The 20370-nt window shown below is 33.2% G+C and overlaps 2 protein-coding genes across 2 annotated transcripts in view; one reads left to right on the forward strand and one right to left on the reverse strand.

Moving 5' to 3' along the window:
• The window catches only part of LOC129224054 (angiogenic factor with G patch and FHA domains 1-like), a 101594-nt gene extending 97102 nt beyond the window's left edge, over positions 1-4492 (reverse strand). The window contains exon 1 of the mRNA XM_054858454.1: positions 4076-4492. Coding sequence (XP_054714429.1) covers positions 4076-4388 — 313 coding nt within the window. The 5' untranslated portion in view covers positions 4389-4492. The remainder of the gene's footprint in view (positions 1-4075) is intronic.
• Positions 4493-4846: 354 nt separating this feature from the next.
• Positions 4847-18855, forward strand: LOC129224623 (cyclin-dependent kinases regulatory subunit-like). Its single transcript, XM_054859107.1, has 3 exons — positions 4847-4985; positions 14313-14440; positions 18521-18855. Exons 1-3 carry the CDS (start codon positions 4927-4929, stop codon positions 18598-18600), a joined length of 267 nt encoding a protein of 88 aa, XP_054715082.1. The 5' UTR covers positions 4847-4926; the 3' UTR covers positions 18601-18855.
• Positions 18856-20370: the final 1515 nt, after the last annotated feature.

Raw genomic sequence — 20370 nt, forward strand, 5'->3', positions numbered from 1 at the left:
CGTCCCATTGCTCCACCCCCCTTGGAGGAATTCGCGCCAAAAACTAATGGGCACGAGTTCACATAGGGGCACATATGTGTACCAAATTTCGTTCGATTTCATGCGGTAGTTTTTGTTGTAGAGCGGCCACAAAAAACTGGTCACACACAGACATGACACACATACACACACACATACAGACAGACAGACATTTTCCAAAAATGGTCGAAATGGACTCAGCACACCTCAAAACGTTCGAATCCGTCAAAATTCGAAATTCGAAAATTTGCACGAATCCAATACTTTCTTCTATATATTAGATATAGAAGAAAGTAAAAAGCACTAAAAATCTTGCACTCTCAATAAATAAGAATTTCAAGTTAGTCAACTGTGCAGCATTGCAAGTAACAATGCTAACAGTATGCTTGGATTTATCAATCAATTTCAGACAAATCTTATAAGGTTCTTCTGCCTTTATATAAAAGTTTGGTAAGATCTCATTTGGAATATTCTATTAAACTTTGGTCTCCTTATCCTAAGGAAGGTATTTCTTTATTGGAAAAGGTTCAAAGAAGGGCTACTACAAGGCTGTGTCCAAAGGGAGAGTTTTAGGGGTTAAACCCTCCCCTTCTGGGGGGGGGACAATAAAAAGTCTAATGATGAAAATGCACATTTGACTTAAATTAGCTTTAATGTTAAAGTTAATGTAATTCTCATTATTGTTTTAAAACCATTTACAATGAAGTTTTGCTGCAATTTAGAATTGTCCTCTTTTAACCGACAGAAATCATGTTTTAGAGACCCACTAGTGGAAGAACCGCTGAAGTGTCTGGCAATACAAAACATGAATTGCTTTAACATTACTTCTTATGAGGAGTTTATAATAAAATTGGCATTTCATAAAAAGGGAATTGCGTTGCAGATTTTTATATATATTGCGAGTGTGACAATTATTTTTTTTTTTTTTTTTTGAAAGTTGATACTTCATATTATGTTACACGTTACATAATGGCTCCTTATATATTGGGATAGATCAAGCCAAAGTTTTAAATTCCGTAAATAACGTGGAAATATATACGTAAAAATTACACAACCGTGCAAATAGATTGAACAATCTAGAATTATTGAAGAAACTAAAAGATGTGTAGTTCAGAAGAAAAATTAATGATGATTTCTAAAATTAAGGAGAAAAAACCTAAATTAGTTTTCAGGCTAAAGTTTTAAAACAGATTATAAATTCATTAGATCTACTGAAAACTTTAGAAATAGTTTTTCTGTTTTTATTGTATTGTTTTCATTGCCTACAGTTTTAATATTCAGTATTTTTGCCATGCATAGTTGTAAAACAAAAACGAAAAAATGCTACTATGTGTTTTGTTCATTTAGTTTGCATTATTTTTCTGTTTTAATACTTGATTTTATGGTCTTGATAGCCGCCAAATCCTAAAATCCTCACAACCTCTGGTCCCATTCTGTGTGTATTTTGCACTCTATTGTATTGCAGTCACAAATGCATGCAAAATTTGCCATCTGGGAGATGGGAGGGGATCATAAAAATCCATTTGTGTATAACTTACCAACCTTAGTATGATATTTCATATAATTCTTTAGGATTGGTAAATATGTTTTAAAGTTAATGCTTCTAGAGAGTTTTTGACCCCTATGCTTTGCAACCTTTTGTGACATCAAACAGAATTGAATAATTTGAATCACTGTATGTTTTCCTGATAGTGTGAGCACGGATGAAGGAACATCAAAACCCGGGGCTTTGGTAGCGAAGTTGGTTGGCACGTCATTCTAGTAATCCCGAGGTGGTGGGTTTGATTCCTGCTCATTGCCCTGGTTGTAACTTCCTTCTCTTATGCTGTTAATTTTGTCCTATACTATGTGACTGTATTATGCTACCTGTCATATTGGACGCGAGTCCATAAACGGCTCCTGTGTGACCAATTACACGAACTCGAAATGTATGTTGTCAATAAACCATTAAAATCCATTCCTTTACAAAAGCCTGGACATGGGCCTAGGCTACTAAGCAAGTAAGGAAACTTAGATTAAGATGATAAACTTAAAAATTTTAGGAACAAATCTGATATACCCCCCTCTTGGCGACTTTTTCCTGTTGGCGCCAAAAAAGCGTCGCCAAGAAAACTATGTATGACGTCATATGTCATACATCGTTCTTAGCGATGCTTTTTTAGCGCCAACAGGAAAAATTCAAATTATGTCATTAATTATTTAATGAAATTAATGCATTAATTTTTTTCCGTTGTTTCTCCGGGATACGAGCCCTCGGTCTCATAGTACTTTCGTAATGAGACCCCTGCCTCGGTCTCATTACGAAAGTACTATGAGACCTCGGGCTCGCCAGGACCTCGCTGCCGCTCGGTCCGTTATCCCTCCGACTTTTAATATACATCACAGTCGGATATAAGTCACAGATCTCCCCCGTTCAGTATACAATAAAGTCACAGATTTTATGTGAAATTAACACCATTTTTGTGCTACAAAAATGCCAACCAGACCAAAATACAAACTACCAGAAACACACTAAAAACACAATAATTCAAAATATGTTCACTTACCTTTTTTACTTTTCTTTTACTTCCTCACGTGAGGCAGTGCACATATGTTCCGCTCTTAGGGAAATTATCCCATTCTTTATTATCATTACTTTACAAAAATATTTAAATATAAAATATATATATAAAAAATCTATTTAGGACTCCGGTACGTCCAAACGTTGGACGACCTGACGAAAAAGAAAAAGAAGATTCATTCAAAAATTTCAATTGATACATTTGGACAACATCACAAACCGAACTCATAATTAAAATAGAAAATTCAACTAAATTAACATTAAAAAACAAGAAAAAGAATACTCTAAAATAAAGTTTGAATTGAAACTTTATTTTAGAGTATTCAACTTAAAATCTCCCTAAGAGCGGAACATATGAGCACCTACCTCCTACCACACACACACGTGCAAAAAGACAGACTTCGAGAAACTACTTTCCAGCGTTCAAGTTGCAAAACCAGGGTTGCCAAGTTATCGCCTTATTGGCGATTTTCGTATCGAGCGAAAAATTAAAATCTCGCCAAGAGGGGGGCATATCAGAGGAGAGCCAAATTTTAATATGTAAAGCCTGGAACAAAGGAGAGTTGTTTAAATTTTTAACAAAATGAAACATGTTAATGGGTTAAATTTTTGGCCAGAAAGCAGGATGAGTTGTCATTGTTTTTAGATATTCAAATCTGAGACTAATCTGGAAATAGGGGAAAATTATTACTTTAGTAGGGTGGTGGGCACTTGGAGCAGCTTATCGGAAGAGATCGCAGAATGAGGCGGAAGTTCACTTTAAGAGGGCTGAATGATCATTGGGGGACTAATAAACCAAGTAGGGCCAGCCTAGCTGGGCCCTGAGCCCTATTGCTGGTCACCACATTTATATTTATATAAAAATTTGAAGCATATGGTTAAAGATGGCAGTGTCAAGTTTTTGTCCCAGGCTAGGAAAAATTGAAGATCCTGGCCTGGTTACAAATTTTTGGTTAACAATATATGCCCACGTTAGTAGGCATAAATTATCTGTTGGCAAAGATATTTTGCTCTCTTAAAAATATGTATTTCACGTATTGAAAATCGGATTGGAAATAAGCCTCAAAAACATGTGGAAAATTAATTGGAATGCAATTGAAATTCTTTAAAGGTTAATATACGAATGTGCTGATGAGTTTTAGGGGGATATTTCGATAATTGGGAATCTGGCGCGGTCGTATCATTTTTAGCATAAATAATTTTATTTTGGTAACCCTGCTGATTTATAGTACCCTACGTGAATAGATGTTTCCATTCTCTTTGTTCAGATTTGCAACGAAAAATACCTCTCGCGCGCAGGGCTGAAGCCAAAAATTGACCCCAATGAAGAAAGATCGCCAGATTCCCAATTATCGAAATATCCTCAGCTTTAGTTCCATCACCTCTTCGTGTATTTTGCTTGTAGCAGAGTATACAGTAAAAAGTTTCAAAACATGCTTTGCTTTAAAAAAAAATTCACACAATATTGGTTTAGTTAAAATGAATTCATTAATCTACCTTCACCACAAAAATTGTCGCAAACTGTCTGCGTTTGAGCTGATTTTAATACTACTTCTGAGTTTTCCGGTTTATCACAAGAACTGTCAAAGTTTTCATTTAAACTGGAATTTTCACTCTCAGAATTTTTGCTTTTTTCTTTCGTCGTTTCAGCAACAGGAATCGCATGTTCCTGGTACAACTTTTCATTTTTTTCTACTGACAATAATTCTGTCAATGCTTTAACATTCGCCTGCAATTTCAGAATAATTTTGCGTTCATTTTCCAACTCAAGTAAGAGAAGTTTGCAATTCTCACAAGAGCTACTTTCCATTCAACTGAAATTCACAAAGAATTGTATAAAAATGTGAAAACATGCATTAACACTGCTTCGAACTTCTAAGTTGTTAAAAAGTTAACCACAAACACACCAGTCAGTCCCTCACGTTTGGAAATTTTGTTTTTGTATACAAACCAAGGTATTCTGGGATAGATATGTATCCTCCTCGTACGCCACGCTCCCAGTTAAGAAAAGGACAAAAGAAAATAACTCATGAAGAAAAATTAACAGAAAATAAGATTTTGAAATTTTTCAAGCAATCGAAGTAACAACTTTGCTTTTTTTTATTCTATCAGGGACTGCTTTTGCAGTCCCTGATAGAATACAGGAGGTAGCTACCGCTACCGGTCGAGGTATGCGAACGCAGTCAAATATTGCACTGTATCCGTAGCTTCTGAATTACCAGGACGAAATTCGAATTTCTTTTTTACTGTTGGTAGAATTTTACTACTGCAGATTAGAACATTTTTCATTTTAACCTTGTTTCAAACAAAGAGTTTCTCTCACTGATAATAGTTAAGCTCAATTCAAAATGCCTAACAGAAATATTTACTATTCAAATAAATATTATGATGATAAATTCGAATACAGGTACTGTGCAATACTTTTAGTTGAAAATTTCTGTAGGATTAAGTTATTCATTGATTATGATTTTTTTCTCATTAATCCTAACTTGTAAGACGAAGACAATAACTATAGTTAATGAAATTGTCAATGTTGTTATTATAGCTATAAATTGTTATTTCGTTTAGCATACTTATAATTCATACCGCTCATTGTATTTAAAGAACTATTCAAACTTGTAATTATTCTGATTGTTATGAGCAGGTTATATGTGTTGTCTAATTTAGAAGCTTTGTTAAAGTGGTTAAATTGGAGCATGGACATTATAGTAATGAAATGCAGGGGCTTGATTACTGAATAGGCCATCAAGACCGTGCCTAGGGACCCCCCATGGGCTAAAATTGGTTTAGCCAAAATAATTTAAAATGTCAACTTTGGTTACAGAGCACCTTGAAAAAGAGTTTGGTTACGGGTTCCACGATATTTTAATCAGTCCCTGATACAAAAAAAAATTTAAAACAGGACATATTTTCTATCCATCTTTGCAGAAAAAATCAATTTTTCTTATTATTATATTTTGGTTATCCGAAATATATTTCTCAAAAAACTTTTGTCTGGAGCAGGAGTTCTCAACTGTGCCGAGGCACCAAATCTCCGTTGTATCAATGTATATGTTAGGTGGGTTTGCCAAAAAAGGTCAAATAGACCAATGAGGCCATCCTCCCATTTTTTGATAAAGCATGGTAAAAATTCGCTAGATTGTACCTTATCAGCAGAATACTCAACTGATGATAAAGTGTTATCAACAAGTGGTCTTTAATAACTAGATGAAAATGTAGCAAAAGTTATTATAGAAGATGGATGTGAAAAGAACCTGATCTTATTTTGCTGCAGTTTTTGCTTATACATGGTTAACTATAGGTTGGTTGTGCAAAAAAGTTTTTTTATGGTTCTTGTTGCCAATTTGAAGGGGTTGAAGAACTCACAAAGAGAAATGTCGCTCTGCATCCTCATTTGATTCCCCTGTGATTTGATAACCTAGAAAAGTAGGCTGTTGGCCGTTAAGATCGTGGTTTGTCTTCTAAACACTGCAGTGTCCTTATAATATGACACTGGATTATCGTGTTAAGAATATGATCATGTGCTGTGCATAATGCCCAAATTGTGCATATAAGTGACCAAAAAAAAGAAAAAATAATAACAAATACTCAGGGAATTCAAATATGATGATAGACCTTTCTCATTTCCATGAAAGTAAGCACGGAATTTTTGGTAATGTTCTTGAGGTTGTCAAATGTGGTTTAATATATTGATTTGATATTAAAGACTCTTTCAATTTGTTTTATTTTCAAAGTAAGTTTTGACATTTCTGTCTTCAATTCTTCTTGAAGTAATCTTTGCCCAGAGCTTTCCTCATTCGGGCCTAATAAGGAAAGTTTCTTTATTAGTTCCTAATAAGGCCAAATCACTTTTCTTTGCTAAAACTGTTAAAAAAAATAATTGATCCTTAAATTTTCTTTTTTTTTTTTTTTTTTCTCAATTTTTGTGTGTCATCTAATGAATAGGCTCAAACTAGAGCAATCAAATCATAAAAGAGCGAGATATTAGGTTTTGAATTTTAGGGGGTAGCTTTACTTGGCACACTTCTCAAAAACCAGAGATGAACTTCAGGGTGTTGTGAGAAAATCTAATTCTTCAAGGAGAGTGAGTCTGAAGAGTCTGAAAACCCCTGGTCTGTTTGAAGAGACATAATTGATGCAGAAGTAAACAAACTTCAAGCAATTTTATTAATTTGCTACAAACTAATTAATTATCACAGGTTACAAAAGGCTAATAATCTTGTGGGATTATTTCTTATAATAGCTTTTTAAAAAGTACAGTATCCCCTCGTTATATCGCTGATTCGAATATATGGTGAATTCCGTTGTAACGGACGTTACATTCACACACAAAATCAATTATAAAAAGATTATGAGATGCATATAAATGCTTCCAAATAGGAGCAAGTTATTTTTTCTTGATAAAACCAAGACTGAAGATTACTTTGACCAGGTTTCAAAATTTATTTTTGTATTTAAACTGCAAAAAATAAATAATATTTAACTGTAACGGACGTTACATAAAGTGGAACATCATTTGTGCTATGGCATGATCAGATTAAAAAGTCTGTGAATCTATTATGTAAATTTGTTCAAATCTTTTTGATTTAACATCACAAAACATACCTCTAATTTATCAGAACCTTGGTATCAAAATTCAGTTATTCTCTTTTGTGATAAAATTTTTTAAAATCTCTGTAACGGACGTTTTGGGCTGTAACGGATGTTACACTGTATGACACAGACATGTTGTATGCATGTACTGAATGATAAATTAATAGTTGAAAGGTGATACCTTAACTTCTTATAGACAATATAATGAAATCACACAGTCATAGGCAATCATTTCATACAACAATAGGGAAGTTTTCGATTTTTCAATTTTATTTTTATATGATAGAGTAACATGTATGAACATCATAGGTGAAAAAAATTTTGCGATACGATAAGTAGTTTTTTTTAAATTAATTTTTAAAGTTCAAACGCCTGTGACGTCAGATGGCATAGGAAGTGACGTCCGATAGGAGAGAAACGCTAGCGAACCGGTTCCCATGTCATGGGAGAAATCGAAGAACGTGCATTCGACTTCGAAGATGAAACGTAAAAGGCTTATCTCCTCGCGTTTCTGGAACATTAAACCTCTCATCCTCTCGGAAATATTCGAATATCACCATTGATATTGTTTGAGGAAGATTATTTAGATCGTGCTTTAACGAATCCGGCCTCCATAGTGTGTTCAAAAGGATTATTAAATTTCTAAAAAATAAAAATATCAGCGCGCTCAAAATGTCCCTAGCGAAAACAAGGGATCTTCGGCGGAAGGCTGCCCATTCGCGCCCTGTGACGTAGGCGCGTGACGTTTCAGAAGAGCGCACTTTTGCGCGTTTATTTTTAAAAATTCATTAAAAATCAACCATGGTGTTTTAAAATTCGGCGATGGTGAATTTTTTAGTTTTGAGGGTCAATTAACAATATGCAATAGCCAAAATATGAACATTTAATAGGTTGCAACTTCCCTATTGTAAAAAATTAAACCTATAACTTAACAGGGGTGATTGTGTTCCGGTATTTTACCGGATTTCCGGTATTTTCATCTTGATTTCCGGTATCTTTATCTTCGAAAATACCGGAACTTCTATATTTTCAGAAAAACCCACTTTTGTAAAACTTAGGGCGATGTTTAATGAAACACCAAAAGTCCAAATTGAAGAAGTTTTGTTTGGTATAAAGCGTAAGCTACGGTCATATTTTGTAAACTCTATGGTAATTATCGAAGAACAGCTGGGTTGGGGGATGGAATAAAGGCTAGATAAGAAGAATCTTTGAAAAATTTCAAGAAATGAGAAAAATTTAAAGAATTTAACTCCCACCATGCACATGGACATATTAAGTCCAATTAAAGCTTCGAGTTTTAGCTCCAACAAATAATTATGTATATAAATTATTTATATACATAATATAATGTGTACATACACGTAATATGTATATATATATGCCCATCAAAACACTTTTTCTTCTTGGGATAAAAAAGTTCAGGTATTTTTTCATGGAGTCACAATCACCCCTGACTTAATTATGATATTAAAAAATATACCTTCGACAAACACTTTTGCGCGCAATATTTTTGTGACATTTACTTCACTAAAAAGAATGTTTACATTTCATGAATTCAAAAACATATTTGCATTTTATTCACATTAAATGAAAATAACCCTTGAGCTGAAACTAGCCTCATTGGAGTGCTGATTTTTCCGGTAAACTTGATTTATCTTGTACCATTCTGCATCTGTTTTTTTTTCCTGCTCATTTGAAGCTCTTTTCAGACCAGTGTAGAAAAGTTCCCAGTCTGTATCCTCAACTATTTCTTGGACTTGGCCAAGATATATCTCACCATTCAAAACAACTGTTATTAATATAATTCTTATAATATAAATGTTTCCGATGTTTGGCAGACAGTGGCAGATTTAGCCGGATCATTTGGGGGAGCGACATTCTCAAATTAGCTCAATTCTCACAGGTGTCCATCCTCCCAAGAGAGCCCAAACCAAAAATAGATAATTAATACCCTCCCCCCCCCCCCAAAAAAAAATCAATGGCACAATCTGAACCATTGATGTACCCCCAATGCATGGCCCGAGTTACTACATTCGGTCAAAAGTTGAGTTGAATGAGCTTCTAAATTGATATCGTGAAAAAATGTCTGAACATTTTAAAAATAAATTTTTCTATTTCAAGGGAAAGGAAATAATTCTGCCCTGACTAGGAGTTAAATTTATTTAAAGTAAAACACATCTTATAAAATTCACTATTTTTTTTTTAGTTTTCGTCATTTTTTTAAACATATTTTTTTCCTCTCTGAAAAAAATTCCAAAGCTCATAAGGTTTGGAGGGAGGGGGACATGGACCCCCTCTTAATCTGTCCCTGCTGGTCAGTAGTTTCGAGTTTCTCCTTTGAAGGGACGGAACAATCTCCTAACCTTCAAACTTGAGTCAATGTGATTAGATTCATGGATGGTACTAAGTTTCACTACTCTTCAAGCCTTGTCACCAGAGGTTTTTAAGCATTGACAACCAACATTACAAAAAAATAGTCTAAAATTAGGTCAGAATTTCAATGTAAAAACATTTCCAGGGAGAGAGAATTTTGAACATTGTCCTTTTCCTACCTCAAAGATGGTCCCTACAATTGCATTTTTAGAGCTTCAATTCTAAAGATGTGATTGGTGAAAGCTCTCACACCTCCCTTTCCATGGCATCATATTTAAAATTTTCTAAAATCTTGTTTTTGGTGTTTCAATATCAAAATGCTTGAGGAAGAGATCTCGAATTTGTCTCCTTGACACTACCAAAGATGGCCAACCATCATGAGTTTAAAAATTCCGGATAAGAGCCTCCAAAATTCTCTTCCCCTGCCTAATATCATCAAAGATCATTGCAAGCTGTTTTCAGAAATTAAATTTTGCAAAATTTAGCTAGGGCTTAGAGCCCCTTAGCACCCTATTTATGAAAGAAAATTAAACCGCTTAATCAAATATTGAGTATGTCACTATTTATCTTCAAACTGTATTTACAATTTTAATCTTTCTAATGATCTTTCTCTCTGCTTATTTCATCACATTTGATACGAAATCTGGTAAAAAGAGATGCCATACTGATATTGCATATTTTCTTACAAGGAAAAAAAGTACCATTGAGGATCTAAATGATTGTTAGAAATAGTTCGAGTCCACAAATGAATCAATCGTTGAACTATTTGAGTAGAACCAAAATACTGGTAAAAATTCATTTTTTCCACATTCTTTTTACTTGAAGCACTTCTAATTACATCCCATTTAATCAGGATTTAAAAAATTAGGCGTACCTCAAATCTATATATATATATATATGTATATATTTCGTTTTATGTTAATTTGTCATTAGCCATTCGCTCCCCAAAAATGATTGTCTATACCCCCCCCCCCCCCCATTGGCATGTGCCTTTTTCAGGACCCAGTCCAACCCTGGCTACATGTTGGCAACCATGGACTTTATGAATTGTTTGATGTGTTGAATACATTTTTATAATTGCATTTAAAAATGTGTAACAGATGTTACATTCAAGTTGTAACGTCTGTTACAAACTTATGTAACGTCCGTTACATGCCTGTTTCTGCATGGTTTTTATTATAATCATATAAATTTTGGGAATTATAGTTTCTTCAACCTAAAAATAAAGAAAATAATTAAGAACAAAATTTTTAAAAAAATGTTTCACAATGTGAGGAGAATTTATTTACCATTTTGTAACGGACGTTACATGTAATACATGATGTTATAATTATGCCCCTAATTAGACTATTTATGTTCAAAACAAGCCCAAACATGGTTTTATTTTACTTTTATAGTTTTTATATCAATATTAAATTTACTCCATTTAAATTTAAAATCATAATTTGCATTACTAATAAGGTACAAAAATGATCATTTTACTTGCCAAAAAACACAAAAAATAGACATTTTACCATCTCTTCCTCCACTAAATAAACCTAATATGAGAAAAAAGCAACACTAGATTCTTGTTCTATGGGTTATAAGCTTTCCAATGATACATAACTCTTAGGGATTTGTTTAAATTGATTTTCTGACCTCTTGGTTTCATGTTAGCTGGAATTCACCATATCGCTCTTTTCTTTAGTTTCACAAAAATTTATATATACAGTAAAACCTGTAAAGTTGACCACCTTTGTAAGTTGACCACCTGTCTATGTTGACCGCTTTTGTCGGGAACGGAATTGGACCTATCTTATATAATGAAGGAAAACCTCTGTATCTTGACCACCTGTCTATCTTGACCACTAATGTACACCAAATTTGGTTCGGAGTATTGTAAAAAACCCTTTGTAAGTTGACCACCATTTTTTTTTTTTTTTTAAACTTAATCAAGCAAATTATTTTCTTTTATTATTATTATTTTTTATAGCTTTCCAAGAATAATTTTGATGCTTTAGACCAGCATTTTACCTACTAAATAAAACAACAGCATCAAGCTTATGCTGCTCCTAATTCTCCGAAACTTGTTTTTCTTCTGTTGTTCTATTTGAGATCGCTTTTTGTATTCTCTGTTCAATGAAAATAAAAAACGGGTGTCGGTAGAAAAAGTACAAAGACTTTTCTTCCAGTAGCAATATTTTGAGGCAACACTGGAATTGTGCTACAGAGAAAAGTTACTTTGTTCTGGTGCAAGGGATTAAGAGATAGGATATTTTCATTTTCAACTGCCTTTATGAACTAGGAGAGTCCAGCTTGTTGCTCTTTGTGTAAAAGTTTTACATAAAATGGTTTCAAAAAGAAAGTTAGTTGAACTTGAGATTGATAAAAAGTATGAAATATTAAAATTATATGAAAAGGAAGAAAGTTGGCAAAAATTAGCTGACACATACGGAATTTCTAAAACTTCAATGTCTAATATAGTAAAAAACGAGGAAAAAAAGCAAAAATATTTGAATAAGTTTTTAAATTATTGTTTCAAAGTAATGTTAAACAATAAAAGTGACTTAAACAGAAAGAGTAAGTGGCAATGATTCCAGAAATGAATACATGGTCCATGGTGCAAGGAAATGACAAAAAAAAAAAAAAAAAAAAAAAAAAACACTACCCCCTTTATAAGTTGACCACCTGTCTAAGTTGACCACCAAAGTACTGCACCGCAAGTGGTCAACTTACACAGGTTTCACTGTATTTGGAAAATGTTGCTTTACATTTGACACCACAGAAATTTTTTCAAAAATATAACAAGGGATTACTGTATTACACGGGCAATATCTACCTTTTAAAGTAATGAGATTCATTCATTCCAAAAAGATTAAGTTGAAAAACACAGGAATATGAATTCATCATTATTTTTTTTATTTTTTTATCGCTGCAGAGCTGGCAGTTTTCCCTATATATTTTTGAAAATGTTAAAAAAAAATAGGCTGTCCTATATTTAGAAGGCTCTCAAAGCACTGACAGCTTTGTACAAAATTAGTTAAGATCCAATAGTTGCAATGTTTCAAGCGAAAGTTTTGTATAAATTAGTATCTGTTAAGGGGATGAAAGGCACCTCTTAACATTACATGTCATTTGAAAACATTTTTTTTTTTTTTTTTTTTTGTACATGATGATTGTTTCAATTTTCTTAATTAAAACCATGATATAAGAGTTTCAAATTTAGCAAAAATCCTAGTCTGATGCCCATTTCAATTCAAACACAGAGTTAAAGAGCATAATATTTCTTGAGACGTGAATTTGAAAAAAAGTCTTCTGAAACATAAAAAATGACATTTTGCTAACTTAGGAGTGCTCCTTAGTACCTACAGCTATGAAATTGATACAAGTTAGGACTAAGCTGGAGGGGTGTATTTCAAAACTTTTTTTAATAATTTTCTTATGGATAGTTTTGTCAAGTTCTTTCTTAGAGTGAGAGCAGAATTTTTGTATTGTTTTAATTATAATGAGCTCTTAAATTATATTCTATTTCTACGAGAAGTGAACCAAAGTTTTCACTTTGTTTAAATCGTGACACATATTTTAATCTGATTCTTCCAAGCTGATGCTCCTAATCAAATAAAATTGTCAAACTATCTTTAAGGATTGGTGAGTGCTAGCAAGCAGGGGGACAGAGTCCTCTTGTCATTAAAATTTGTCTATGATATAGCTGTGTAGCCAAATGTATATTGAAAAATCAACATTTGAGAATATTTCAAAAAAATTTTTATTTATTACCATTTTACGTTGATCAAATGGTCATATGTTGGCAGTTTATTTTGAAATTTTAATAAGGTTTAAACATAACTAAACATTCGTTTTATCTTCAAATTAAATTTAATAATATGTGTAAAAACTTCAGGGTTGAAATCTTTTTTTTTTCCATTCATTATTTTATTCTGTGATTTCGGGTCGGGGGGGGGGGTGGAAAATGACCATGAATTTTCATCCACTTTCATCAGGGTTCACGGCAAACATTTGCCACCATGCCTGATGGGATAAATTTCGTGAAATAAACTCTGATTTGTGAAAAACATTGCCAAACAGAAAATTTCTCTAAAACTTTCCACCAAAAAAAATTTATAAAAATTTTTAAATTGAATTTTAACACCTTGAATTTTAATTATGTTTTACACTATCACGAGTTGCGGTAGGACCCTTACTCATTAGGTGTATTATTGTTTCTACAAACGGCTCCTGTCCCCGGAATTGACTTTAATTATACCCGACACTCTCGACTTTACATGATAGTCTTCAGGCCAAAAACTGCATCAAGCGCAGAACAAACTTCCAAGCAAGCATGTCCCTCCTGGGCAGGCAGTCGCATCTATGTCCTATGGTCCAGGAGCTTTGAGCGTGTTAACAGTAAGCCGGTGCTGCCGACGTTAACTTTATTAAAATCTTAAGTTGCATTAATTTAAAACTCAAAGCAATGAGAAGTGTTTATAATATCCTTATTATTTTTCCTTATTCTTTTATCCTTAATATTTTTCCTAATGTTAAAGTTAAAGCATTTTCAAATATGAAAGGCAAGAACTAATAAATAGGTGGACTTCATGCGGCCTAAGGGTTTGGCCATACTGCTCAAATCCACAAATTCAAAATTGCCTGAAATCAAAAATAAAATCTTTTAAGATATAATTTTTTTTCTATTTTAAATTAAGTTTTTAAACAAATTCAGTTTAAAAATGTTGTTTAATTTTAAAAAAAATTTATTCAAGTCTGACACAACAAATTTATCTTTGTACAGGCATGTCATTGTTTCGAAAGATGTTGCAAAACTTATTCCCACTTCTCATCTGATGACTGAAAATGAGTGGAGAAGTCTTGGTGTTCAGCAGAGTCAAGGATGGATTCATTATATGATACATAAACCCGGTAAGAAAACATGTATTATTTTTTAATAACGTGTTAATGTTTCAAATGGAATGATAACATGAACAAATTTCAAATTTAAGGATAAGGAACAACCTATGCTGAATCAAACTTGAATACACATTTTTGTATGCAAGAATCAGGACACATTTTGTGTATTACGTTAAGACAGCATCAGATAAAATATGTATAAAAGGCAGGAGTCGATGCAGGCCCGAATTGGGTCTGCTTTGGGGCCCTTTCACAAAATTCCTGCTCATAAATGTGGCCCCTTCCACAAAATTTCACATCACAAAAGCGGACCTTTCCCAAAAATTTGCATCCTAAAAGCATCCGTTCAACACTGAAAACTCATTTTACATAGGCAGAATTTACCACTAATATTTCTGCTCTTTTATTTTACTTTGATGACCAAATACTTCTAACTTGGATATTTTTTACAGGGTGTCCTAGCACCTAGAAAATCATGGATTTTAACTATGCTATGCTATTTCAACTAATAGTTATTTTTCACAAAAATTGTAACACATAGTCAACTCATTAAAAAGATCAGATAAATCAACGTAGTTTAGTCATTATAATATACAAATATTTTTCAAATTACAAATGAGGCAGTGAGAAGCAAAGGGATGCACAAGTGGACATTTTCAAGTTTTGAGTAAAACGCGTAAAAAGATTACGTCCTAGGTAGGCTTTCATTGATTTTTTTTTTCTTAATTGTGCAGTACAGTAGCACCTAGCACGGCCCCAAAACAGAGGAGGGGCTCACCTACCATTTGTACTGGTTATCTCCAAATTTTTAATTTTGCGACTTAAATCCCTTTGCTTTTCACTACGGTCACAGTTTTCGCAAAATGTGAAAATGCTTTTTATATTACCAAAATGGAAAAATATATATTATTTTTTTGCGATAAAAATTTTTTTTCAAAAAATGAAAGAGAACCGAAACATGACGATATTCAATTTAATCTTACTGTAAATCTCGGCAAATATGCTTAAGTTACTAATAAGTTCAACAAATTTAGTTTCGGACCTAGATAAAGTGTTCCACTATCTCTAACACAAAGAATTTCTTTAAAATTTCCTTTGAAAAAATTCAGTGCACAACCTGAATCCTGCTTTACTAACAGCAAAAACACAAAGCTTATATATGCAAGTAGACCTCCACTGTGACTAAAATATTATGATTAATAAATGCTATGTTCATACAATAGAAGTTAATGTCACACAATAAATGAAATCAAGGCACGTTGCAGAAAAAAACTAAGTAAATAAAGAAAGTTGTAAAAAATATCAAAACTGCCTGAAATTCACAAGTTTTCTGCAAACAGCATTCGCATGTTTGTCTATATTATTATCTAGGTCTGCTTAGTTCTAATGGTCATCATGCAAAATAAATGCATTGTTAGAGAGAGGAGATTTGTAACATTTTTTTAAATCAAACTTGTGTTTTCTCAATAAGTACAATTAACAATAACCCTCATTGTATCGCTCTTTTCTTGTCTCCTGAAATGTTACAGCGTAAAAAAAAACTTGCTTTAAGTTGAAAAATAATTAATAAAAACATATAGTATTACTCAGAAAAGGTCTTTTTCTTCTTTATTTTGTCAATGAACAAAACAAAGATACTTCTATTCCCCTAAGCAGAATAGTTTATGATATTCTGTAACGTAAAATCCTTTGACCAAAATTGTTCTGCAAGTACTTCAGGAAAAGAAAAAGAGAAAGTTTCTGACAATATTAAAGAAAAGCTAAAGGTTATGTGCGTGAACAACTATAAAATGCATTGAAGAAAGCACTACAATTAGGAATGAGTGAATCTTCTATACGTACAATTAAAAGTCAAGAAAAAGGAAATCCGTAAAAGTTCACTGAGTATTATCTAAGGAAAATGCAAAGTTATGAAAATGGAAGCTGCTCTTGTATTGCTAATTTAAGAAACCAGAAAGAGGGGTGTTACCATAGATGAAAACGTTATAAAAAAATAGTGAAGCAAATATATTATTTCTTTAAAAATATAAGAATAACTTTTGGAGATCAAGCAGCATAAATCACCATCATCTTCACTTTATTAAGTTACAAATATCATTACTGGATCTACTATATACATTACAACTATAGTCATTTGTTTTTCTTACTACGTACCGTACGCACTGCGTACCGTACTGGTTTATTTTATCTTTCTTTCTCATTGATTTTGTGCATCCTAGCAGTATTTTGGATTGAATAAAACTTTTTTTTTTAACATACAAATAAAAATTTAGCTTTTTATGTATGAAACAGCAATGTATAGTTGAGGTAGTGAGAAGCAAAGGGATGCAAGTGGCAAAATTAAAAATTTGGAGATAACAAGTACAAATGGTAGGTGAACCTCTCCTCTGTCTTGCGGCAAGATATTGTACTAGGAACCCTGGTAGGTGCTGCTGTATAGCATGATTTATTAAAAAAATTCAATGAAAGCCTACCTAGGATCTGATCTTTAAACGCATTTTACTCGAAACTTAAAATAGTCGACTTGTATCCCTTTGCTTCTCACTGCCTCAGTTGAGAAATGATTTTTAACAGTTTAAGGTGGTGTTTACAAGTGTTTAAAATAATTAAGTATATTTGTAAAAGTTTTTACATACACCCTTCACCACAACACGAAATTTCGACTTACGCGGGGGGTCTTGGAACTCATCCCTCGCGTAAGTCGGGATTCGACTGTATATGCTTTAGAAAGTGCATAAAAAGAGCAAAGATACAAAATTTTATAAAAATCCAAACCTAGGTGTAAACCACATTTTTTTTGTTAATTTTACATGGCATGAAAGAGCAAGTCAAATAATGTTACTAAATAAAGAAATTACTGAAATAATAAATAAAATGAGTCGAGTTTGGGTTGCATATAATAAAGCACTTCAAAACTTTCTAAATAATTGAAATATTTTCTGGATGCAAAGGGATTGAAATCTCAAACAAGACACGCAATTTCCGGCGATGGACGTGTTTCAATATTGGCATGTTTCCAAAACGTACGTGTATGGCGGAAAATGCAGTGGATGAAGATCAATTGGGAAAGTCCTACAAAGGATTTATCAAATTCAACATTGCAAGCTCTCCACCAAATTTTCCTATTTTGCAAGAATTTTAGATTTTCTTCTAATTTTAAGAAATCTGCAGAATTTCTTCAAAATTATATCTTGAGTTGGAAGGTCTTTGTAGAAAATCTGCAGTTTCTAGAGATTTTCTAAACCGCAGTTTCTGCAGATTTTCGGCACTGCAGTTTCTGCAGAAATTTAACTAAAATTTGCAGAATTTCTGCAGAAAATTTATCAGTTTTCCTGTCACATTTGAACAGAATTATTCTGTAGCTCGGGCATCTGTTCTGCGATGTACGTCGCAAATTTAGTAGTCTTCTGCTTTGGGGCTTCTATTCTTCTGAAATCACTGGAAAAGCAGCGGCAATTCCCATCATTAAAATGTACATACCTGCAGAATATTTAAGTTTAAGATGGTTTGCAAACTACTTGACATTTCCTTATGTATTGATACTAATATTGATACTCATTGTACGCCTTTACAATGAGTGAGAGACAGCAGACAGATATACTGGCCCAAGTAGAAGAAAAACATACGCCCTTCTCTGACTGGCTTTTAGTATAGAAAAGATTTGTGCTTGGTTGCACAAATTGAGGTTTGCATCAAAGTAAGGCAGCATGATCTGAATGGCCAAAAGAGTTTTCTTTAAACGATATGGTTACTTTTACTTCTCACATCCTTTCTACAGCAAATCGAAGGGATTAGAAAGTCTACTGGGAATAAGAGGGTATTGGAAGATGTCTTGTATATTAGTTGAAGGGAATGCATTCAATGTCTCAATAAAACGTATTGCTCAACCATGGCCACGAAATGATATTCAAATTTTAGTTTTAAAGTTATAAATGTTGATATAATTAACTACACAAAAGACTGGGATTCAATATATCTTTAACTCCCTTTGAGCTTGTAAAAGGGAAAGTTATACTTTTGATTATCTATAATTAACTGTTGGCTGTACTTTACATGCAGTTTCACATTTTAATATGTTGCTTCTAATTTTAGAGCCACATATTTTGCTTTTTCGAAGACCTCTGCAGGGACCTGCACCAAGTCAAGAGGAGCAGATGTTTGATGATAACTAAAAGTGATGTGATTAAATCATCTTGTGAATAGTGTACAGACTTTTTAAACATTTCCTTTTTAAAAAAAATACCGATGTATTGAGAAATCTCTAGTAGTAAATCTGCAAGAATAGGAAAGGATAAAAGTGTGAATGTTTTTTTTCTTTTCTTTTTTTTTTAAATGTTGGTACTAATATAGTGATCTTACATTAGCTCAGCTGTGGTACAATTTTTACATGCATTCCTTGTAATTGTATTTTACTCTTTTATTGTAATAAAGTTTTATATGTCTTCTGCTCAGTTTTTTATTCTGTTGTTTTTTATTTATGTTTTGTTTGTAGCCTTAAACCACTACTAATAATTGTTTATTGCATTATTTTATCTGGTACTGATTCCTATCTGAACATAAAATAGGGTCTGGTGGGGGAAAATGGTCAATGGGGTAAAGTGGTCATTCTTCAAATAAACGGCTATAGCTCTGAAATAAATGTTCGAATGAATGTGAAAATTTTATTATAGAGTAAGGCAGTTAGAAACTACATTTTGAATATAAAATTTTACAATTGGAAAAATTTTATTTGGTAAAAAAAAATATTTTGTGTGAATATGAAAAGTTTTAAAATCTAAACACCTTTTTTAACTTTCTTGGGAAAATTTGTTTGTAGAATTATAAACAGATTGACTGCATAGGAAGCTTCCTACATGTCTCAAGAATTCTTACTCATTAGCAGTTAGCTGAATCTGTTTTAGATAATTTTTTAGAACAATTTAAGTAAGATGGGGTAAAGTGATCATAATATTAGGCTTAAACGAATATTGTTCTTCTAAAGTCACTTAATCTTTAAGTATAAGGCATATATAAATTAAATATTAATTTCACTTAATATGTATTATTTTTACAGTAAACGGGGTTAAATATACGAGTATATGCTTATGCATACTCGTGTAGGCACGCATATAGACGTATTCACATAAATGCACCAATAAATACGTATATGGGTATCTGCAAGTATTTTTAATCTATAAAGATATACATTCGATTGTACACGTATATACTCGCTTATACTCATATAGATATAAACATTTACACTGAAGTGACAAAAGTCATGGGATACGTCTTAATATCGTGTAGGTCCTCCTTTCGCCCGGCGAAGTGCAGCAACTCGACGTGGCATGGACTCAACAAGTTGTTGGAAGTCTTCTGCAGGAATATTGAGCCATGCTGTCTATAGATGTCCATAATTGAGAAAGTGTTGATGGTGCAGGATTTTGGGCACGAACAGACCTCTCGATGATGTCCCATAAATGCTTGATGGGATTCATGTCGGGCGATCTAGGTGGCCAGATCATTCGCTGGAATTGTCCAGAATGATCTTCAAACCATTCGCGAACAGTTGTGGACCGGTGACATGGTGCATTGTCATCCATAAAAATCCCATCGTTGTTGGGGTACATGAAGTCCATGAATGGCTGCAAGTGATCTCCAAGTAGCTGAACATAAGCATTTCTAGTCATTGTTTGGTTCAGTCGCACCAGAGGACCAAGTCCATGCCATGTAAAAACAGCCCACACCATTATGCTGCCACCACCAGCTTGAACAGTGCCTCGTTGACAATTTGGGTCCATGGCTTCGTGGGGTCTGGACCACACTAGAACCCTACCATCAGCTCGTAGCAACTGAATTGTGACTCATCGGACTAGGCCACGGTTTTCCATTCACCTAGGGACCAACTGATATGCTCACGTGACCACGAGAGTCGCTGAAAGCGATGTCGTGCTGTCAGTAAAGGC

This window comes from Uloborus diversus, chromosome 6 (assembly GCF_026930045.1).
Source record: "Uloborus diversus isolate 005 chromosome 6, Udiv.v.3.1, whole genome shotgun sequence".
Classification (NCBI taxonomy): domain Eukaryota; kingdom Metazoa; phylum Arthropoda; class Arachnida; order Araneae; family Uloboridae; genus Uloborus; species Uloborus diversus.